A 24,352-nucleotide genomic window follows, 5' to 3' on the forward strand; every position below is an offset into this window, starting at 1 on the left:
TCTGTTTCTCAAACCATATGACTGTTAACATATGTGGTAAGTATGCACTGCCCACTAATGTTAGCTGGCATTTTTATACTATATTTAGTAAATTATTTTTCTCATTTTTCATTTTAATTTATTGATTTTGAGCTACATTACTTCCTAAAGCTGCTTTTTTAGAATTTATTATTTATTTTATTTTTTCTGTTGATTTAAGCTCCTTTCTTTCATCTATTTGTCAGAGTCTGGAAGCCTAAGAAAGACTGAAATTAAAATCAAGTTTATCAGGAAGACAAGGTCTCCTGTAAAGCTGCTTGTGACCCCCCCCCCCCGACAGACCTAAATCTTTGCAACCTCCAGAAACCTCTCACCAACTACTCAGGGATTACCCAGTTTTCCCCAGTAACTGGTCTCTAGGCCTGTGTGACTGAGGCTTTGAAACATGCATTTAACTCTCCTTGCACAGACAAAGAAAATACAATTTCACAAAATATTAAATACCTACGGTCGTCTAAAAGGTTTTAAAATTTAAATTCTAATAATTATCCATCCATCCATCTTCATCCGCTTTATCTGGGGCCGGGTCGCGGGGGCAGCAGCCTAAGCAGAGAAGCCCAGACCTCCCTCTCCCCAGCCACCTCCTCCAGCTTATCCACTGGTAGATAAGAAGATAAGAAGCTCATTTCTGCCACTTGTATCCGCGATCTCATTCTTTCGGTCACTTCCCAAAGCTCGTGGCCATAGGTGAGGGTAGGGATGTAGATTGACCGGTAAATTGAGAGCTTCGCTTTTACACTCAGCTCTCTCTTCACCACGACAGACCGGTGCAGCGTCCACATCACTGCAGCCGCAGCACCAATTCGTCTGTCGATCTCCGGCTCCCTTGTCCCATCACTCGCGAACAAGACCCTGAGATACTATTCCATGTCCCAATTGCCAGTATTGGTAGCCGGGGATCAGTCCGCCAGGGCCTCCGCTCCTGGCCGCCGCCCGGCACACAATGCACCCAACCCCTACGGTGCCTCCTGCGGGTGGTGGGCCTGTGGGAGGATGGGCCCATGTCCCCTTTTCGGGCTGTGCCCGACCGGGCCCCATGGACTAAGGCCCGGCCACCAGACACTCGCCCTCGGGCACCCTCCCCAGGCCTGGCTCCAGGGCAGGGCCCCGGTAACCCTATCCCGGGCAGGGTAAACTGTTCCCTCGATGTTTTCTTCATACGGGTCTTCTGAATCGCTCTTTGTCTGGTCCCTCACCCAGGACCAATTTGCCATGGGAGACCCTACCAGGGGGCAAAAGTCCCCAGACAACATAGCCCCTGGGATCCCTGGGACACACAAACCCCTCCACCACGATAAGGTAGCGATTCACGGAGAGGTCTAATAATTACTTAATACAATCAATTAAAAATATTAATTTTTAAATTAAAACAAATCTTATTTTCTAGATTTTAAAGATTCAGATTTTAATGTCCCCTGCAGATAAAGTAAGTACTAATTAAACATCTATAAAATGTGCAGTGTTACTCTGTAGAAAAGAACATATAATGGAATTTGTGAAGTAAATTCAAAGTACCCCAGGTTTATACTTAGGTAGCATGTTCAGAATAATAATACTGGCTTTATAATCTGAAGGTAGGGTCAGCTGACTCGAAGGAGCTGGATGTTCTATTATTGGAATCTTCAGCTAATCTGTGCCTTCTGCTCAGATTATCACATCGTAACCACTGAACCGGGGCATATTCATGTCTCTGTTAGAGTATTATGTAATGGTAATAGGATGTCTCATCGTGGATCCGTTCTCTGGCACCGTGAGCTGCAGCGCGGGAGATTCCCTCGCCAAATCTGAGCCGGTGTCATAACATCTTGACGGCTTGAGCTGCAGCAATGAAGTGAGGCAGAACCTGAACCTGTTTGCTTTTAAAACTATGATCAACTTCATTAAAACCAACTTACATAATATTGTTAAATTGCCTTAGTGCTGCCAAATCAGCTGTGATTTACTGAGGCACAGATTTTGGCTGATGTCAGGATGGGATCCACACGGATTGGGCTGCTTCATCCAGCGGGTACTTGGGCAGAAACGGGTAAATATCTGAAAAATGGTGGAGGACACAGACTGCTAGCCTGTTTGAGACTGTGAGTGATCCAGAGACCAGAGCTTTACTTCCTCTGGATATTTCTTTCTGTCTCCAGGGTGTTTCATTGTCATCTTGGGTCAAGCAGAAAAAGAAAAACACTCAAATGTCTTAGTGGCAACAAATCAATTGAAATGAGTGTAATAAACAGTAACATGCTTATATGGCTTTATCATAGATGACCTGTTCCGATAAAGTCTGAAGGTGAAGCTCTGAATAAAACAGAGGAAAAGTTTTATGCTTCATGCAGTACATTAACATATCTGTCCAAAGTGACGTGGTGCTTGGCGGGAACCAAAATTCAGACATTCCACAAATACAAACACTGGGTGTGACATCACTTATTTACACTTTACAGTTAGTGTAACAGTGAGAGCGCAGAATGCTCAGACAGGTTTGTTCCTTTGGGTTCTTTCTCTTTCACATTCTGGTTTAAACGTAAACTTTTTTATTTTTCCAGAAAGTAGCTGCAGAGTTTTGATGTTTGTGAGGAGCTGAGGCAGCGAGGAAACGGCGACATCCGGGAGTTCTGTAGGGACGGGGAAGACCACGACGGACCGCGCGCTGCTCTTCATGGACAGCAGTGACTGCAGGAATCTGAGCTGTAACGCCACCGTGTTTCCTTCAAATGTCGACGCTGCCTTCACCAAAGTGTGGGATACTGACACTTCCCCATTGGCTGCAATCACCTCAAACAGAAAGAACGGGCAGGTACAGACATATTAAGATCACAGGACATATTATTTTAACTTTATTAGTACAACGTTTTTAAATTACAGATCACAATAAAACCATTAAACTTTACATGTGTGCTTCAAAGAAGCCTGAAAAGGTGAATGTCATTTTAAATGGAAACAGTAAAACTATTAGAACCTAATATATGTCAGATTTTATAACACCAATAAATAAAAAATCTAAATAATAAAGTAAAACTAAGTAAAACATGCTTGTAACGAAGAAGAATGAAGAAGGATCATTGAGTGCAAGAGGAACTGACCTGAAAGATAGGATCATGGCAAAGCTTGAAACCTGGACCCTCTGTAGCTGGTTACAAGACTAAGTGAAATATCCTCTGAGGATCTGCTAGATGATGTGAATGCAGCTCTACAGACATTGAGGACGGCTACAAGTACCTGGGAATCCCACAGGCACATCGGAAGAGGCTACTTGGAAAGCTGCAACCGCCAAGTACCTGCAGAGAGTCAGGCAAGTCCTGAGGAGTCAGCTGAATGGAAGAACAAGAACATCCAGGCTATCAACACCTACGCCCTGGCCGTGATCAGGTACCCGACTGGGATAATAAGCTGAAGAAGGAGGAGATAGAAGCCACTGACATCAAGACCAGAAAGCTCCTGACCATGCATGGAGGGTTTCACCCCAAGTCCAGCACTCTGAGGCTGTACGCTAAGAGGAAGGAAGGAGGCCGGGGACTAGTGAGTGTCAGCACCACGGTCCAGGATGAGACAACGAACATCCACGAGTACATCAGAAGGATAGCCCCAACTAACCACGTGCTCAGTGTCCTCAGGCAGCAGAAACCCAAGAAAGAGGAGGCACCATCATGGAAGGACAGGCTACTGCACTGTATGTACCACCAATAGCGGAGGTGGCTGATATCCAGAAATCCTACCAGTGGCTGGACAAAGCCGGACTGAAAGACAGCACAGAGGCACTAATCATGGCAGCACTGGAACAAGCACTGAGCACAAGATCCATAGAGGCTGGGGTCTATCACACCAGGCAAGACCCCAGGTGCAGGCTGTGTAAAGATGCCCCTGAGACAATTCAGCACATAACAGCAGGGTGCAAGATGCTAGCAGGCAGGGCATACATGGAACGCCATAACCAAGTGGCCGGCATAGTGTACAGGAACATCTGTGCTGAGTATAACCTGGAAGTCCCGAGGTCAAAATGGGAGATGCCCCCAAGGGTGATGGAGAATGACCGAGCTAAGATCCTGTGGGACTTCCAGATACAGACGGATAAAATGGTGGTGGCTAACCAACCGGACATAGTGGTGGTAGACAAACAGAAGAAGACTGTCGAAGTGATCGATGTAGTGATACTGAATGACAGCAACATCAGCAAGAAGGAACACGAGAAGCTGGAAAAGTACCAAGGGCTCAGAGAAGAGCTGGAGAAGAATTGGAGGGTGACCCAGAGGTAATTGGAGCGCTCAATGCAGTGACCCCCAAGCTAGGCGAGTGGCTCCAGCAGATCCTGGGAACAACACCTGAGATTTCTGTCCAGAAGAGCGCAGTCCTAGGAACAGCTAAGATACTGTACAGGACCCTCGAGCTCCCAGGCCTCTGGTAGAGGACCCGAGCTTGAAGGATGAAGACAACCCCGCAGGGGCGAGAGGGGATTTTTTTTTAAAAATACGCACAAAAATGTGAACATAAAAGAAAATCTAGAAGAAAAAAAATCATTAAAATGTTTTTGTTTACTTTAAAAACATAAAAACAAACCAGTTAATATAAAGAACTAATTTTAACTTCTTTTTTTTTTCAACTTTAAGGTTCAGGGTACACTGAAGGTGATAATAGCTTTTCCTTTAATTCGTCACACAGGTGTATATCTGAACTTCATGTCTGTATACTTTGTGTATTTCTGTTAAATTAGCCTCAGTAAGGCTGTATATGTATATAAGGATAGATGTCTCCATGTGTTTGTGATACGGCTTCTGAAGCCATGCAGCGCTGCAGATCAACAGGGGGTGTCAGGGCTTTGAGCTCCACCCGCTCCATCTGAACTCCCCACGATTTGAATTCGAGGCACAGCGTCATCTGCAGGACAAATCAGGCACAGCAGGTTGTATTTACAAAACATATGTTTCTCATACCTGACAGCAGAAAACTTAAGAAAAATAAAGATGGCACTCGCAGGTGAACTCTTCCTGAAATCACCCCAAACTCAGCTGCTCACCTTTGTGATGATATGAGGTGCAAAGTGCAACAATAAATCTAAACCCATGACCAAAAAAAAAAAACATAACAAAAGAAAAAAACACAACAACTGTAAGAAAAGTTAAAACTCTGTGGAAATGTTTTACAACTGATGTTACAGTAGCAGCACACTGCCGTTAATCGTCATCTGTCTGAGCAAATATTCTGTCTGCACTCAATAAAAACAAGTTGTCACTCTGCTTTGCTGAAACCAAGGAGGCACTTTGAGGTGTAACACGTGGATCGGGGATGTCACATTCAGTTTCACTGAACCGGCTTCTCATTCATTTTGAAGTTTATAAATAGTTTTAAAAACAGACACAACAAGTACCTCGAAACACTGGTGTGCAATAAAGGGTCCTGAGTTTGAAACCAGGAGGAAATACAAGCCCAGCATCGATGTATCTGAAGATCCATCCGGTCCCAAGTCTGGATAAATGTGAAAGCTGCACCAGGAAGGGCACCGTCCATCAAACATCCATCTACTGTGTTGGCTTGAAGTACCCGTCTACTTTTAAACACTGCAACAATACTGACTCTTACTGTGTCTCACTCACTTCCATCCTCTTTACCATGGCGAGCTTCTGTGTTAACACGTCCTCCAGAGTGTGAGAACCTATCATGGTCTTCAGAGTCGTCTGGGCCAACAAGAACACGGCCTGGGGGCCGTTTACAACACGCATCACCCACACAAACCTTTAACGGCACTGCATCCACAGTCAAGACCTGGTGACAGCAGAAGGCAGGGAGAGGTGACGAAACATCAATGTGCAGAAACAAATAACTTCAGACTGTTATTGTGAAAGAAAAGCAGCTGATTCTGAGCAGGCCATGTGGACACTTCACAGATTTGATCCTTATATGGGAATAACGGTCAGTGCGTGCTAGCTTTCAGTGATCACAGGATGCTGCTGACCTCTTGTGGCCAGATATTAAAGAACATGGTGCACAGGTCTACTGTCTGGATGGCGTCCAACCACAGGATGAACCAGACCAGACCTGCAGAGCGTCAGAAAGGCGAGAAGACCCCATTTTTATTAGTTGTGCTTGTTGGCATGGTAACACACAAATGTGAAAACTTGAACAGACCAAAAGAAAAACACTGAGGCAGCGTGCAGTACAAATAAAAATAGTTTAAGTTAACTTAGTGGTGATATTTAAAGTCTCGTGTAGTACGAGTATTTGCACTTTATACCTAACATAATAATGTGTGTAATAAGGTATTTTTAATCATTACTTCAGCATCAATCATGACAGAACCACCTTAACATTACTCTGTTTGATGTGCAATCCTGTATTTATTCTAATAGTTCTGAATTTCAGCTGTAATTTCAGAGTAAAGCGTGCTTTTCCTTCCACTCCGTCATAGCTAACGCTGCACATTTACACCCATAACGATGAAACAGAAGCTGAAGTCTTGTTGCTACAGGTCAGATGAGAGAGAGTAATGTCTGGTACCGGGTCCTTTGGCTCGTCCTTCAATAGCCCGGCCCAGTGTGAAGACGACAGCAACCACAACCTGCTCATCAAAATAACACAAAACACTCACACATTCAAAGATGAATCCTACAGAGCTGAGGGTGCATTCACAGTGTTTTTGTGCAGTGATGACTGAAAGTTTCCATTCCACATCTGTGAAAGTCACCTAATGAAGCAGGACTGGCTTCTAAATTACAGATAATTTACTCTATTTATCCAGAAGATTGGGATTTGGCAGCTAAAACCACTATACACATAATAGAAACATGGCAAAACAAATTATGTTCATCGAGGCAAAAGAAGGAGCCCATACAAGTTTTTCATTTTTATTTTAATGTCAGTTAACTAAACAGTTTCATTTATTTATTTGCTTTGCATCTGATTTTAGTTGGTTTCCAGAATTAAAGAAATTTTGGTTTCTCATCTCAAAGTTATTGAATTAACAATGACAGAAAACCAAACAAATCCTCACATTTGAGAAGTTTGGAGCAGACTCTCTCTCCTGGGTAATCATTAGTGATTAGAAAGCCAAATAAAAGTAAAGAAAGAAGAATTATTGCTTGTGTTGCACTAGTGGAAAAAGCAGCACAGAAAACAGGACAGTTTCTAACATTGGATGAGGTGGGCCTACAGTCCGCCTTCAGTCTGCCACCGCTCACCGTGCTGACGTGTATAAACTCTGCACAGAGGGTGGAGGAAACACACCAACTTTTATTAAATGTAACTGATGCTTACTCGTTCAATTCAATTCAATTCAATTTTATTTATATAGCGCCAAATCACAACAAAAGTCGCCTCAAGGCGCTTCATAGATACAGAGAAAAACCCAACAATCATATGACCCCCTATGAGCAAGCACTTTGGCGACAGTGGGAAGGAAAAACTCACTTTTAACAGGAAGAAACCTCCGGCAGAACCAGGCTCAGGGAGGGGCGGCCATCTGCTGCGACCGGTTGGGGTGAGAGAAGGAAGACAGGATAAAGACATGCTGTGGAAGAGAGACAGAGGTTAATAACAGATATGATTCAATGCAGAGAGGTCTGTTAATACATAGTGAGTGAGAAAGGTGACTGGAAAGGAAAAACTCAATGCATCATGGGAATCCCCCGGCAGCCTACGTCTATTGCAGCATAACTAAGGGAGGATTCAGGGTCACCTGGTCCAGCCCTAACTATATGCTTTAGCAAAAAGGAAAGTTTTAAGCCTAATCTTAAAAGTAGAGATAGTTTCTGTCTCCCGAATCCAAACTGGAAGCTGGTTCCACAGAAGAGGGGCCTGAAAACTGAAGGCTCTGCCTCCCATTCTACTTTTAAATACTCTAGGAACAACAAGTAGGCCTGCAGAGCGAGAGCGAAGTGCTCTAATAGGGTGATATGGTACTACAAGGTCATTAAGATAAGATGGGGCCTGATTATTTACTCGTGTGTTCTGCAGGGCTGCAGAGAGCCTGCTGCTGTATATAGTGTGTTCTTCTTTTATGATGTTCTTTATAATGCTCGTGTAATTTTATGAAAGAACAAGGTTGAATGAGTAGCATGAAAATAACCTCCATATGTAGTCAATGCTTTGGAGAGAGTTTATATTCTGATAATTATTTTTTATCTTTCTTCTATTTTATCTGTAACAGCATTACATTTAAATCTCCCCCGATGTCTTTATGTTTTGCTTAGAAGGAGCCAGACTGATGTAACTTTTTAAAGTGCTCTTGAGCAATAATTCTCCACACTTCTGGCTTGCTCCTCTTGGAATAGCTTCCCCACAGTTCCTTCCTTCTGCCCTGGTTTCAACACAGATGGAGGTTACAGCAGTTCTTTGCCCGATCATTGTTGGCGTTATGGTGAACATTGGGCCACCTGTGGTGACTGTTGTTTGCAATCTCCTGTTTGTAGTAACGCCATCTCTCCTCATCTCCTGCAGCAGCGCTCTTGGAAACTTTGCCACCTTGGAAACATTTTTGTGGAAACCTCAAACCAAGCTTGTCCACTTCATCACGTGATCTCAGTAACTAGTCAAAAGATTCTGTCACCTGATCAACAGGCGGCCTACTCTCTGCCTGCTGCTCTCACTAAGTCTTGGTTTGCCACCAACCACCCACAGACCCAATCGCGGTTCCATCCTCCTACACAAATAAGACCCATACTGTTGCCTATGCAAACTATATTGCTCTCTTAGACTGTAATGTCCTCTCTGGCAGAGCTCCTGTGTGCGACACTGTTCTTCTGCTCTGTCATGATCTAAGGCTGCATTTCAAGGCAGCGGAGTTTGTTATCTAGTCAGAGCTATTGGAATTATTGACACAGGGAAGTCTGCTTCAGCATTGCAATGATCCCAAACACACTTCCAATGCAGTAAAAGCGTATCCGCATATCTGGAGAACTATTCCTGAAGACTTCTTAAAGAAATGACCAGAAAGCTGCGTCAGAGAGTTCAGGCTGTGTTGAAGAATGAGTGTGCTCATACCATATATTGACTTTCAAGCTCATTAGAATTGTACAAAGTTTTGTTTTGTTTTTCACATGTTAGCACGTTTCAATGAAATTTACTGAAAGTGAAGTGGCTCATGACTTTTGCACAGTATTGCATTTATGACAAGAGTTTTAACACACACAACAAAACTGCAGTTTTTTGCTCAGGTTTTGGAAAGCTGGCCTCTGTGCTTGCTGTGCTGCTCTCACAGAGAAGAAGTGTGCGGTTCTTCTGCCTGTAGAAACCATCACACCGCTTCCACGTACAGACTGGGTTAAATGTGTGTGTTAAAAGGTTAGCGCTTTATTCTGCTGGTTTCTCTCAGAGACGGTTTAGCAGCATCTACACAAACAGAATCTCAAGCCAGCAACCCCCAAGTTGGTTTGCTGCTCTCTGACACTGCGACCATCTAGTATTTTAAGCAGACTAAATATGGCTTTGAACTTAAAAGCTTTTATACCTGTTTGTTTTTAAGTTTTATCTTAGAGAACTACAATAACATTTAATTTTTAAGACTAGAAATAGTTTCCCCCCAAAGTTTGTATAAAAAACGCCCAAAAGCTGCAATAAAAATCTTGTTTTTTTTATTCACTTTTTTTACTCATTGTTTCTAGAACTTAATATGCAAACCCCAACTCTTCCACCCAAAACAACGATATTTATTGCACAATGAATGAACTTCATATTTTGGTTTAATAAATAAAACAGATTTTCTATCAGCTAATAATTTAGCTCTACTCTCTGATGACTCATGATTTCCACTCAGTACAGTTCATTTACAGAAACGAGAGCCTGAGTCTGAGCGGTTTCCCTTCTGTTACCTTTACACACATCCAGGCTGAAATGGGGAAGGTGATGATGATGAAGACGACCGACAGTAGGGTCAGCACCTTACCGACTGCCTCTACCACCACCCCGCCGCTACTCTGGCCTCCACCTGCAGAAGACGGAGAAGCAGCAGGATGGATGAAACTATAATTCTATAATTTCCTTCGGGATTAATAAAGTATTCTGATTCTGATTCTGATAAATAGAACAAACAAAAAGATACTTGCTCTGTGCTGACCTGATCTACCACATGACTTTGACTTGCCTGCCTTGTTTGTAACAATGAGCTCTCAGCCACACAGGCCTGCAGATTTGTCGGTGACCCCCCGATCTGTGACTGTTAAGCTACAAGGGCATTTAAATATTTGTGATGACTGACAAGAGTCGGTTAAAAAATAAAATAAATAAAAACCAGGAAGCCTGCAAATCCGTTTTGACAGTAAAATGTCTTAAACAGATTCTGCTCTGAATCCTGAGGCAGACCTGAGTTTATCAAAAAAGTTTTTTTTAATAGATTTATAGTAATGGCGCTCTAAGACATCATTAGAATGTAAAGTATAATATAAATGAGTTTGTAATTCATTCTTCTAAGCTTGTAACCAGCAGGTCTCCTGCTCTGTGATTCTAGACTTTACACATTGTCTGCTTACAGATCAGCAAAATCTTTCTTTGACTTCCTGTTCTCACCTCTCTCTGATTCTTCTGCTTTAACTAAAAACATTAGTCAGTTATATCCTGCACATACCTGCACATGTGTGTTGGTTATATCACTGATGTTACTTTCTCTCTCACTCGTGTTCGCACACACGCTACACACTTCCTGTGAAACTGCTTTAGTGTGAGTGGCTTTCTTCTCTCTTCTCATTCTGCTCAGTGCCTCCAAGCGCTGTGCACTGACCTCTCTCTGCTCACCTCCTTCATTCCGTCGTTTCCCACCAGGAACCTGGACTGAGCTCTTTTATGGCCCCTGCGTGCTCTCCGAGGGAACTCAGAGAGTGAGAGGAGCCGTTCTTGGAAATGAGCCTGTTTTGAGAAAGCAGAAGTTGCTGAGAGGTGTTTTGGCTTGTTCATGTCAGTCGGTTGTCTGCTGGCTTCTCTTCACCATGGCAGCAGCTCTGCCTGCGTGCTACCATGGCGCCATGACTAAGAAGGAGTGTGAGGATTTGCTGGGAAAGAAGAACAAGGATGGAGCTTACCTGATCCGAGACAGCGAGACCATCCAGGGAGCCATGTGTCTTTGTGTCTAGTAAGTACTCTGCACCACTGAGTCAGGCTCCATACACCAGACTTCCCTTTATCAAAACTTCTTTCTTTTAACAGCTTCATAGGTAAAGACACTCTATGGTATCATTAGAATATGAAGCCTAATATAGAATATGGTATCATTCATAGCAGGTTGTCAGATAGGCTAACCTTGTAACCATCCTCCTGGTGGTTCTGTCTGCAGATTCATGATCGATAGGAGACTTTTTAAGTTAAATCGCTTTAATTCTGAGAAGAGCGCGATGAGGAAAAGAGGACTCTAATGTGACTTTGGTTTAGGAGGACTAAACAAATAAAAGTGCTCCCTCAAATCAAATTCAAACCTCGCTCTCGTTCTGTCTCTGAAAACCTCATAAGGATGTGAAGCTTTTAGGCAGTGAGGAATGAGGTGACTATAGTGACCTAAAATCCTCTGTAGCGAGCATAAAAGGGGAAAGAGAGTATTTTAATATAATAAACCAGGGAATTTAGTTTTAATGAGCTTTGTTAAGAAAGGCCGTTGAATAAAAGCAATAATGGAAAAACGTAACCAGATCCTTTTTGCTGATGCAGCAGTGTGCATGCAGGTTTTTCCTAACCTTTGCTGTGTTGACAGCAGGGAGCATTTAGTAATTATATGAATTATATTAGAGGCAAAAGATGTTCCGTTGATCTAAGCAGATTATACTCTATAAAAATCACGATAAGAACGTTTTTGCGTGGGTATTATTACTCTAGGAAGTGTACACCTACACAAATACCACAATATCAGCTGTGGTCAAGTAAGGTTCCACTCTAGCTCGTTGCTGCTTCTGCATCTTTTTTCCATGACCTGCACGTAGTGCTTACATACAAGTAAAAAGTACATTAAAATTTGCATAACTTTTTTTTTGTGCACTGCCAACGTTTTCTGTTTGTGTATTAGTTGTTAAGGAAGCTGATAGTGATGCTTATTACTGATAAGAAGATTCAAACTATGAGAAAATTGAGTCATGTGACCATGTGTTCTTCTTCCTCTTTTATTTTGTGTGAACAAACAAAGTCAGAATTTTGTTGCATAAAAGGTTTTTTACACACGTCTAAATAAACAGTTTTTTCCTTAACCTTACTTCTTCTATGGTCCTCTAACAGCAGCATAAATCTCCTTTTCTTTCAGTAAACAGAAGGTGGTGTACACCTACAGACTGCTGCAGTCACACAATGGATACTACACCCTCCTGGTAAAAGAACACACACACAAATGACCACATGCAGAAACATTTGCAGCTGCAGCCAGGTCCTTGAATTCAGAATTATTCCTTGTTCTGTGTTTGCAGTAAACTGAGACTCTAAATGCTCTTTCCCAGCGATCACGCTGCAGGATTTTAAATCAAGCGGTAAAATATTTACTCTTAGAAGCAGAAGAGTCTTTTCTATTCAAAAATGTTCCTCTTGGGGCCGCCTCCTGCCAAGCGTTCTTTAAGGAATCACTTTGTGTGGTGTAAAGGTTTATTTGGACGCCTCATCCTCATTATTGTTTTATGCATTTTAGCCTTTTTTGATAGGAAAGCACAAAGAGTCGACAGGAAGGCAGGGAGAGAGTGTGTGTGTACTTTTGAAGGGCTGATGATGTGCAGGAAATGGTCTGGGGCAGGCTCAAACCCAGGCACTTGCTTGTGCGGTACCTGCAGTAGGTCATATGAGTCACTAGCTCAACCAAATGAGCAATAGCGATGCCCTGTTATCATTGTCCTCAAAGGTGTGCACCTGAGAACACAGGCCCCAACAAAGTTGACACCCGTGCCACGAAGCTGCCTGCTGCAGTTTGTGTGCTGATGTTAATGCCAGATGAGGTTTGCAGCGCTGTAGTTATTGAGACAGCAAAGCGCTGGTGACTCTTCTGATGATGATGTGATGCAGCACTCAGCGAGCCTGTGCTGGAACTCCACATGATGTTTTACTTCGTGTTTGGGTTTCTGTGGTTTCCAAATGCTTCGGCCTCGCAATAACACCACCTAAAGATGAGATGAGAGAGCCTTTATTTGTCAGTTGCAGGTCTTTTGCCCACAACCGAGATGACAGACCACAACACAAACATCACACTGGGGAGACAGATCAGGCTAGGTAGCGAGGAAAAAAACATCGAAATGTGCAACACAAAAGGATAATACAGGAATGCACAGATATCAACACACCATAGCACAATAAACACAGACAAGCAACATGGGAAAGAGTTCCAGTGTGTACATCTGATCTGGGACCGCTGCAATCTTCGACTGTGCCTCCAGCTGACCCGATGTCCACTAATTGTGGCTAATTGTGGAAAGGAAGAAATGTCACGGACTGATTTGTTGCAACAGTCACATCCTATTATAGCACCGGACTCGAATTCAGTGACGTTTCTAAAGACCGACTGATTGGCTAGGTGCTTGATTTCCTTAAGGATTGTGATTTTTACATGCCTGTGGCTTTGAGAACCTGAATTCAAACCTCAATTCAAAAATTAATTGAGGTTTAGTCCATATAGTGTATGTATATTTAAACATATTTGCATATGTGATCTATAGTACATAGAAAATAATTCTTTTTGAATATTTAATGTTTTGGACTAAAATAAACAATAAGGAAATGTCAGCCAAGCTATTTGCTATCATAAAATTAGCAAAACTCAAAAAGAGGTCTCGGCACTGGCTTAGCACAGTCGGATGAGCAAGTGGCCAACCCGGGTTTAAGTGCTGCATGTCTTCCCCTCCGCTTTCCTGTCGATCTTTGCTGTTTCTAGTAAAGCCAGTTACAGGCACAAGCTCCTGGTCATTAGTCGGAGCTACTGAGACCTTATCATCACTACAGCTAACGTCTGAGAACATCTGAGAAAGCTCTCCGAACTCTTCCACGCTCTGACTTCCAAACTATGGATATAATATAAATTCATTTAGATTGTATTTCAAATAGCTAACATGAAACAAATTATTAAAAACTGAAGCAGAACATAAACACTGATGTTCGGTGGCACATCTTTGGGGAACAATTTTAATAAGAAACTCGTATTTTTTCTCCAGTAAGCGTTTGTTGAAACTGAGACGTTAAAGCGTCCTCAGAAAAATTAACCACAGTTCCTCGAATAATCCCAGAGCAGGGTCCTTTGTAGTGTAAGGTAAAGAGGCTGCAATAATAGAGAGAAAACCCCTAAACGAAATGACCCTCTCTGAGCAAGACGAGTAGTTCTGAGAGCGTAGATGTTTTAAATGGTAGAGCTGTGAAGATGTGACTGGTTAAAAAGGTTAAAATTATTCTGTCGGTGTGAGCCATCTTTATCCTTTGTTTTGTGTGTTTTGTCTGTTTCTTGGTAAATGAGTTGCACTCAAAAGACGAGTGAAGGGAGGCAGAACTGTACGAAGTTTACATAAAGAACAATCGCACAGTTACACAAAATTACAGACAGCTTCAGCACCAACAAAACACAACCACACAAGTTTCATATATTTTACTGATTTTTTAAATTTGAGTATTTCAGCAGGTTTCAGTTTTAAACAGATAAAACCACAGATCATCAGCTGGTAAACAACCCAACAACTCACCCCAGCAGGACAGTTTGCCATGCTACACCAGAAGACGCAAAGAAACAAATTTACAAATATTATAAAGAGCTCAAAGTGTTATCCTGCACCTAAGCTTTCATATTTCTATTCAATCCAACATACTACGAGCAGGACAAGTCCAAACTCCTCCCAGAGCCAGCAAAAATTATTTTCATGATCAGTAGCGTTCTGATTAACCAGAAATATCAAAATAATCAAATAATTATTTGCTCAGTTAGCCGTCATTCTATTTCGGAAAAAAAAAAAAAAGTTCTTATCATTTTCTCAAGATGTTGAGAAAGTGATAAGATGTTATCAAGATGTCTTCAAATAATTTTTATTTGGTTCACGGACAGAAACCCAAAAACACACGCGACATGTCAGAGGAAAAAACTCACGACGCCACAAAAACAAAATAATATGAAAAAGAAAGATATTAATAGTGCAAGAAAGAAAGAAAGATAAAAAAAAAATAGAGGCTGATGGACTCAAAAATTTATTTCACCAAAAAATAAGGGAGAAAATTCTGTAAATCCAGTTAAATACGTTTTACTTTTCATATATAAAATGACGATGGCAACACGTGTTTCTTACCTTGTGCATATTTAAAACTGGAGCTGGATCAGCCAAACATTCCTACAATTTGAATCTTATTTCTTATCAAAGAGGGTATATATAATTATTACATTTAAAAATGTTTTAACTCTATGTGAAATGATCTTCTTGTTTTACTCCTCAAACTGAAAAACATCATTAAAAAGTCCATGAATTCATTTCTTAGCATTTCATCAAATTGCCAGGCGGCTGAAACCTGTACCAGCCGTCCACCACGAAACACGGGGCGGACGATAGTGGTAAACAACGCAATGCTGCTAGCAACCTGCTAACAAAGTGTTAAACAGATCGTGTTTTGCTTATCAAAAATCTCACCACAAACTATAACGAGAAAGAAAATAAACAAAAACAAAAACAAAACAAAAAAGAGAAAGAAAATACGTCATGTTAAAAAAAACAGAGGACCTATTAGCAATTCCTGAGGAGCCATATTGGCGGCTGGGGCTCAGAGCGGGGCGGCTCCCACCAGGAAGGTCAGTGGTTCAGTGCCCGGCACCTCCAGTCTATATGTCAAAGTAGCGTGGTGAAAGCTTCTGGGCCAGTGTGTGACCAGCATGAGTGAAGTCAAATAAAAGCACTCAGTCACAGATAAAAAGTGCAACTGAGTGAATGAGACTCAAATCAGTCAAATCAGTCCTTCACTGTGCACTTTATTTGACAGGATTTCAAAAAAAATAGTTGTTTGCTGAGAACAGGAAAACACAAAGTTAATGGCAAAACCAGTTAAAAATTGTTTAATATGCTATATATGTTTACATTTTGTACATATTTTCACTGTGTTTTGAGTTCCATTCAAAAGAGGAAAATACTTTAGTCTCATCACCGCCTCTGCACAAAATCAGTTTGGAGCTTTAAACGTCACCAATGTTTCCTTTAAATGTTTCCATCTGTCTGTTAATCGTTGTTGAAGTTCAACTCGTTTTCTGTTTATCACAGAGTCTTTCCCATGCCTTTAAAAATGGAAAACAAACGCTAAACAGCTGACTGTACATGAATATTTCACCTCGATCATGGAAAGTCAGTTGTCATGAAGTCTCCCCACAGGAAACTCCTCTGACGTTAGTTAGACCCCACACTGAAGGGCATCATTTTATCAGATTCAGTTTTTTCCACAACACGCAAAAAAATAAGTGTATAAAAACATAGAAGCCACAGATTTATTCAACTGCTGCCTGCGTGCGTGCGTGAGCTGTTCTACTTTAAAAGTAAACCCGTGGGCTCAGTCTCAGGATGTGGCTTCTGGAGGTTTCACTTTTCCCCCTACGATTATCTATCATTTGGGGATGATTTAAATATTTAAAGATATATTTATTGTAATTTTACGATCTATTTCACTATTCTACAATACTTCCTTTGCTAATAAGTAAAGGAAAAGAGTTGTTGTTGTTGTTGTTGTAGGCCTTTTTATAGTCTTTTTGAAATAATGTAACTTCTCCATTAGAATGAATCTTGTGCTTCAGTGCATTTGCATAATTTACGAGACAGCCATGTCTCCGAATGCAACTGACAAAAATTAATTGTTACCAGCTGACTTTTCATTCAACAGTCTTAACAGGACTTGAGATAGTCTGGTCTCAAAATCAGTAAATCTACAAATGCACTTGATTAATTTGTTTTCTAAGAAAGGAGACGTTCTGGATGTTTGCAGGTGTGTGTGCTCAGTTAACCTGTTAAATATTAAAGTTCATGAAAGTACAATTAGAAGAAGACAGAAGGAATATGGCTTGTTTCACCTCTGTGTACCAAAGTATTCTATGGTCAAATATGAGGCCATCGGTCTGAAAATGGGTCATACAGCAGGACAATGATCCCAAGCACAGCAGCAAATGTACAAAAGAGCGACCTTAAAAAGAAATGAATAAACAGGCTGCAAAGGGCCAGTCAAAGTCCACACCGCAACCCGACTGAGATGCTGTGGGAGGACCTTAAGAGAGCTGCGCATAAACGAATAACCACAAACCTCACAGAACTGAAGCAACTCTGTAAAGACGAGCGGGCTAAAATTCCTCCACCAGCCTGTGAGACTCATGCACACAGTCACACAGAAAACTATTGCAAAGTATTGCTGGTAAAGGTGGTTCAACAAGCTACTGAATGAAGGCATGCACTTAGTTTTAAAAAACACAACTTCTGCATTTTGTTTTAGTCTTTACCAATATTGCACCACGCCATAACAATATGTCAGAAGTCATCATACAGGACTTCTTCTGAGGTTACGTTGACATAACTTTAAGAACAGATAAGAACTAGATTCATTATTTGTTATTCTTATAAAACCGTAGTACTAAAAGAGGATTTCCTTAATTTTTACATCGACTGTATTTTCAAGTTTTGACGAAAACCTCATAAAAAAACAAACAAACAAACACTTGAGGTTTGGGAAAGTCCAACTTCAAATTCAGTTGGTTCCAAATGAAGTAGTAAATATTCAAAAGTGCAGTGGAAACCCCCTTTAAAAGTCACAAATGACAGTCATATTAAAAGCGAGGGGTCCTACATGAAGACTGTAGCCAAAGACTGAGCGTTGTTCTCATTGAACTCTTTTCACGCTCTTTAAAAGCAAAACATTTGATGATGTCATAGTTTGCTGTGGAAAAGTGACACTGACTTTTTCCCCATATTTTGTTCACATGTGTTGCACAACAGTGAACAACCACAGTTGTGTGGGTTTCCCTCGTGCTCCCAGAACAGCTCCTACCTGTTAGGTGCTGAAAGCCTTAAAGGAGTTCCTGATGCAGCAAAACCTACTTGTGATGTCTATCGTCTGATCATCCAACCATATGTAACCGAGGACAAGGGATGAGTAAACGGGGCAAAGAAATAAATTGATCATTTATTTATTACATAAATTAGACATAAATTCCCAGTCATTTCCAGACAGGACTTACAACACATCCTGCTGATATCCCAGCTGCACATGAGACCTACCACACAAACTGTGCGAAACAACACTGCAACCCGTCACACCCCGCTTAGCGACACTGCAATCGTGGCACACACTGCAAACAATTCAGGTCTCAGCGCAGCTGGGAATCAGTGCTATGTATGGCCTGCGATCTGGGAGATAAAGGGAAGTGGCACAAACAATTAAACAAAAAAAGAGAGGTTAGTCCGCCCTTACACAACTTACTCTCAATCAATAACCGCCTCTACGGCTGGACGGACTAACCAAAACAAAATTACAAATCAATCAAAAGAACGAAAAAAAGGACAGCAGAGACAGCACAGCTGAAAAACAAACAACATTATCAATTAAAATATTACCCAATAAAATATCAATTTTATGGAACCATTCAAAATCATGAAGCTAAAACAAACACTCAATATACCTACAATATTGATCAGTTTCCCTGCGCGCAGTCGATCTAGGGCTTGATCAGTTCTTCTATTAAAATTCGTGGTCACACTAAAAAAGTCCAATGACACATTAAAAATAGGCACATGCAATAGCAAACGATCCAAACAAAAATGGCAAAAGTCTCTTACCGACAGTAGACCCACTCGCACCTGAGTGAATTAATTGCCTCTGGTTTTTTCCACAGAAGAGCGCTGACTTCACCCCACACACCCACTACCTTTTCACAGCTCTTCAGCCAATCACCTGGCAGAGAGCAACAGACTGCCAGGTGACACTTGTTACACATAACTTTCAGTATGTGTCAGCTTTGGCCACAACAACAATTATAATTAGAAAACTGTTAAACTGAAGCGGTGCTGAGAACATGACACGCATAAAGTTCAACAACGTTTATCGCACCATCATTCTGCTTCTGACAATTTGTTGAGTGAACGTTTTTATAGTCTTGCAATTCTTTAAACGATGTTTCAAGGAAATAAGTTGAATACACTGGCTGCAGAGTGTACCCCACCTCTCGCCCTGTCACAGCTGGTGTAGACTCCACGTGGCCCATAAACTGATATTCAGTTTATCTTTATTAACTGAATATCTTTGGTGTGCTCAAGCAAAACGTGGTGAAATTGGCACATTTTCTGATCTTCTGGATGTTTTTCAAACAAAAAAAGAAAAGAAAAAAAAAGACAATAACTTGCTTTAATAGTACGAATGTTTTCAAAGTTACAAGCCTTCGAAACACAAAGTAGTGCTACATAAATAAAGGAGATAGCCACGTGAAATCTTCAGGCGTGAAAAACAGATAAGCCTTATTAAAAACAGCAACCAAGTTTCACACCCACTCCACGTGTCACAATCTCAAGCCGAAATTCAAAATAAAAGCCAAAGAAACAAGTTTTTTTTGGACAAATGTTCGAGGGTCATCTCACCATGTGAGAGCACTAGCTGCTTAAATAAACGATAATATATTTTACACTTTATTTTTAAACAGCTCATCTTGTAACTGTGATTACTCGGCTGGACCTTTGTTATATTTACTTTATGCTGTTCTTGTTTCATCAGACAGCGGGGGGTTTGGATGAGACATTTTTTAAGACTATTGACGATCTGATTCGTCACTACAAGAGGAAGAACCAGGGTCTGGCCATGCATCTGCGCCACTCAGTCAAAAGGAAGACGGCCTTGCTGATCCAGCCACAGAGAGAGCTGCAAGCACAGCCTTCAAAGTCACCTGAACAAAGGCCGCGCAGGACTGAACGTGAGCCATGGAGGCAGCCTGACACCGTACCCGAGGAAGAACACGATTACGAGAGTACTCCTTACATTTTCTCAGTTTCTGTTCTCTTCCGTCTTATTTCTGTCTCGCAGCATCTTGTTTGGTTTGCGTGTTTGACCTTCCCTCTGTTTATTCAGATGCTCCTGAGTCTGAGTACGTCGAAGTCCTTCCTGATTAACGTCGGCCATCAAACACCAAATGAGACATTTGGGAGAAATCAGTGACAAGAAGCTCACAGGCTGGATCTTATTCAGGATGATGACATGTGGACGTATACACACTGTACCTACATCATCATCATCATCGCCATGTGTGCTACAAGGGTATCAAAACTTTTACTGCAGCTGAACTATTCAAAATGCTCTTGGATCAGGATTCCAGGAGATGCACTGGATTTGAAGAAATCCAGCCTCAGTGCTCCCATCAGGATGAACTGCAGTAACTCCATCGTCCTTTTTCCTCCACTGACGTCATCTGGTCATGAACTAACTGCAATATTGTCACAAACCTGAGACGAAACAGCTGTTTTAAGTTATTCCACTGGTTCCTGGGCTGAAGGAGCCAGGCCGCTCGTGGATCCACCCAAGTGATAAACTTTTAGGTTTTGTTGTTTTTATTATCAAAAGCATATGTAAATATAGATATATGTATATTTTTTATTGCAACAAAATTATGTATTTGGTGAGATGCTGTCACCTGGTTTATGAAATGAGGAGCAGAATGTGGGCAGGAAGAAACTCATCCTTATGAAAAGCACGATGAACAAACTCTAGCGGTTTATTTTCCATCTAAATGCTTTAAGGTTAATGTTGTACTGTGAGGTTTACTCTTTATTTTTCCTGTGAGGTACAGAGCTCTCTGAAGTGGTTTAGATTTATTTTGTGCATACGTCTAATAATTAAAGACAAAAAGAAACTGTCCATGGCAGCAAAATGAAATAAAATGTCTCACACTGCACATTTGTGAGAGAAGTCCTGAATCTCTAAAACTGAAATCACTCCAAAATATGATGAGTCACTGTGGCTTCAGCACAACGTGCTGGAAAGCCTGGACATTCACAAAGTGACTTCCTTCTTCCTTGTTTTCTTTAGTAATTCAGAATGTGTTTAGTATTTCTATATTAGTGACGTCAATATAAATATACGAGGCAGGAGGATCCGTGCCGTCGTGTTCTGACCCTACCGTGTGAATGTCGCAGCAGAAATCGAGATAGTTGTTTGTTTTCAGTTTCTGTTGTCTGATTTTGGTGAGCTGTGTGAACTGCTTCAGTTTCCTGTTCTTAGCTGACACTTGTTGCATTTAGAGAAGTTCTTTTGCATACATTCATCGTAATGATGGATTATTTGAATTATCTTTGCCTTCCTGTTAGTGCGAGGCAGTCACCCAGAGAACTGCTGCTCACTGGATATTTCCTCTTTTTGAGACCAGTCTCTGTAAAAAGTGTAGAGATGGTTGTGACAGCACAGTTCCAGTAGATCAGCCCGTCTGGTTGTAGCTCCTAAACCTTCAAATCGTCTGAATCTGTGGTTTGGTTTAAAAGTCTGAAAATTAATTTCTATAGGTGATCTTTTCTTTAACCTTTTCCATAATCTGGGCCCTTTGGTTCTTATTGTGTTTGTATAAGAGTGTATGCAGGAAGAAAAGTGTTGCACTAATAATGTTTAGTGAGAGATGAGGAAAAAGGTCATGCATGAAGGAAAAAATACACACTAAAAAAGTAAAGAAAAGAAAAGAAAAGAAGGGAAGACTGCAACAGGAAGTATCAAGGAAATGCCTGAAATGACCAAAATGACAGCAAAGGGAAGTGGAAGCTGATTGAATAGTCGTGACAGGAGGTGCAGACAAATTGGAGAGAAATTAAACGAAAACTCTGTTGAAGGGTTCAGCCTTTGCACTGTCTCAAAACTGCATTGATGTTATTAATAAATCCAGTAAAATCAAATAAAATACCCTGCTTTTCCTGCTATGTGACTTTTTCGCTCATAAAAATCAATAAAAATTTAAATATCATCTTTTTGCTTGTTTTTTGGAGCATGAACAAAAGTTCGACTCTGACTCTGAATAGTTCAGAGTCAGGGGGGATTTGTGGCAGAAGGTCAGCAGCAAGAGTGAAAGGGTAGGTTTACAATGTGGTGCTGAGACCTGCTACGATGTGCGGTTTTGAGGTGGTGGGACTGACAAAAAGGTAGAGTTAAAGGTTTCGAGTTTCATTGTAAGTGACCAGAATGGACAAGATTAGAAAGGGTTAGATCAGAGGGACAGCTCGGCGGTTTGAAGACAAAGTTAGAGAGGGAGGGCCAAAATACTTAAATAGCCATGTGCAGAGGAGGGATAGTAGAAATACAGGACAAAGTATGATGAATTTCCTCCAGCTGCAAGGCTGAAGGAAAAGATGGAGACCACAGAGGAGGTGCATGGATGCATCAAAGGTTGACAGGCAGAGGACTGGACTGTGAAGTCAATCCCAGGCAGATGGTGGAGTCAAACTCAGGACCTTCTTGTTGTGAAGCAACAGTGCTAACCACTGCACCACTGTGCTAAAGCTGTGTTCGTTTCTGGTCCTTGAGACTGCTTATTTTAGGATTTTAGGCAATTCCCATCAAGATGCTTCAGTCAAACATGGCCTGGAGGTGTCACTATCACAATCTGCGGGGAGTACGATCATTTGTTATGAAAAAAGAGGACCCAAAAGATTAAAGAAGATTAAACAATAAACACACAGGACGGTTATTAGGGAAGAGGAGACGGCAGGGACAAATCAGGAGTAACGAGACATTTACAACAAAACTCAACATAACCAACAAAATAAAATAGGAAGCATATGTTTTGATCGCTGGCTCCAGTCTGCATGCTGAAGCTTCCTTTGGTTACAAGATACAGAACCAACGTTAGTGTGAATGAGACTATTAGAATGTTATATAGCATTTGCTCCACTTTGAATTCAGTTTGAAGAAGTAAAGAGACAAACAAACTTAAAAGAGACCATAGGATTAAAAAAAACACAGACACCGCAAAAGGACGAAACACGGGCAAGAAAAAAGTAACCAGAAAAGGAAGCAAGAAAATAGAAAGATAAGATCCACATGAATAGAATAGAATAGAATAGACAAAATATGGGTGCTCCAAGCAAACTGTGCAGGAATAAAATATAAATAGCAAACAGCAGAAATAAATAACAAATGGGGGAAAATATGTAGGATGAACAGGAACAAAGACACTGGAGAACAAAGTGGTGAGGGTTACTCAGACCACCATTAACTGACTAAATACATGGGAACTGGCAAAGTGAGACGCGGTCACAGAGAGTGACAAGGTACAAGGCACACAAAAAGAGGGACTGGCAAAATTAGACGTCTATCAGAAGTACAGAATACAGAGACAGACAGGCAGACAGTGAAACAACCGTGGAGACAAAACCCGCTACACACAGAGAGGACACACAGAGACAACACTAACACGGCCTGAACATGAAAGGAAACAAATTTAGACAAGCAACTAAGAACGAGAACCATGAATGACTAAAGTATTTTAGTTTGGAAGGGAAATAATACCAGACATATGGTGCACTCTGAATATCACCAGTCTGTTGCAAAGCTAACAGAGAGACAGACAAGCATTCACACCTACAGCTAATTTAAAGGTGCTGTTACATGCCATTAAATTTCAGTCTTAAAGGAGCCTGTAATTCGGTGATTGTCTATCATTTGTGCAAAATGCGCTTCTTTCTTCAAACTCTGAACTCTGAAAAGTGAAGAGCTTAACCCTCGTTGTCGGCACGGGCAAAACACAGTTGCACATCCTGTGTTTGTTTTCACACCCTTTCAGCACGAACTGCTTCTGTTCCTCACTGACCTTTGTTAAACATAATGCCCGCTGTGCCTGAGATCAGCTGGGGTTTAATCACTGGGCGCCATTTTTTTTTTTTTTATCGAACATCATCATCCGTTTAAATACATGCAGTCTTTTTTTTCTTTTTTCAAAATAAAACCGGCAGACAGGAAAACGCCAAAGACACATAAGAAGAACAGAGCGCGGCAGAAAGCAGTGATGGGCCCCTAAGACCATCAGCACGGTCTAACCACAGTTTCCACACTCAGACACTGAATCAAAAAGATGCGCACACCACACACATCCACCCACCATTGTCTGCAGTCTGCAGAGAATTCAATTAATTTGATCAAAGTCACTGCAGCTTCTCTTGTGTTCTTTAATTTGTTAGACTTCATAGTGTTTGCATGGGCTGCTGAGGTCAGCTGCACATGCATCATCATGTGGATGGATGCAAAGTGCTTCTTTTTGTCAGCATGTGTCCTGAAAACAACATGCAACCTATATATGACAACAAGAAACCTCAGTGCTCGATATCCTCTTTCGGCTAGTCACGTCACCCATGAGACATTATTTATGTTTCCTTATGTTTACCGAGTTATGTTCATGTCATTTATTATTATTATTTTCTTTCTTTCTGTGGAATTT

General features: G+C 41.3%; 1 protein-coding gene across 1 annotated transcript; it reads left to right on the forward strand.

The window, feature by feature from the left end:
* Positions 1–2,661: 2,661 nt before the first annotated feature.
* On the forward strand, positions 2,662–21,941 carry LOC146380748 (uncharacterized). Its single transcript, XM_084940228.1, has 5 exons — positions 2,662–2,827; positions 10,709–11,080; positions 12,233–12,296; positions 19,663–19,912; positions 20,014–21,941. The coding sequence occupies exons 1-5, from the start codon at positions 2,745–2,747 to the stop codon at positions 20,052–20,054; spliced, it is 810 nt and encodes a 269-aa protein (XP_084796354.1). The 5' UTR covers positions 2,662–2,744; the 3' UTR covers positions 20,055–21,941.
* Positions 21,942–24,352: the final 2,411 nt, after the last annotated feature.

This window comes from Perissodus microlepis, chromosome 9 (assembly GCF_051167445.1).
Source record: "Perissodus microlepis isolate ML-2025 ecotype Zambia chromosome 9, ASM5116744v1, whole genome shotgun sequence".
NCBI classification, from domain to species: Eukaryota; Metazoa; Chordata; class Actinopteri; order Cichliformes; family Cichlidae; genus Perissodus; species Perissodus microlepis.

Bases quoted from the DNA above. Each gene is read 5' to 3' on its own strand.
- LOC146380748 (XM_084940228.1), top strand. From the start codon at position 2,745: ATGTCGACGCTGCCTTCACCAAAGTGTGGGATACTGACACTTCCCCAT. The intron at 11,081-12,232 runs GTAAGTACTCTG...CTTTTCTTTCAG, and splicing joins GCCATGTGTCTTTGTGTCTA to TAAACAGAAGGTGGTGTACA. The intron at 19,913-20,013 runs GTACTCCTTACA...CTGTTTATTCAG, and splicing joins GGAAGAACACGATTACGAGA to ATGCTCCTGAGTCTGAGTAC.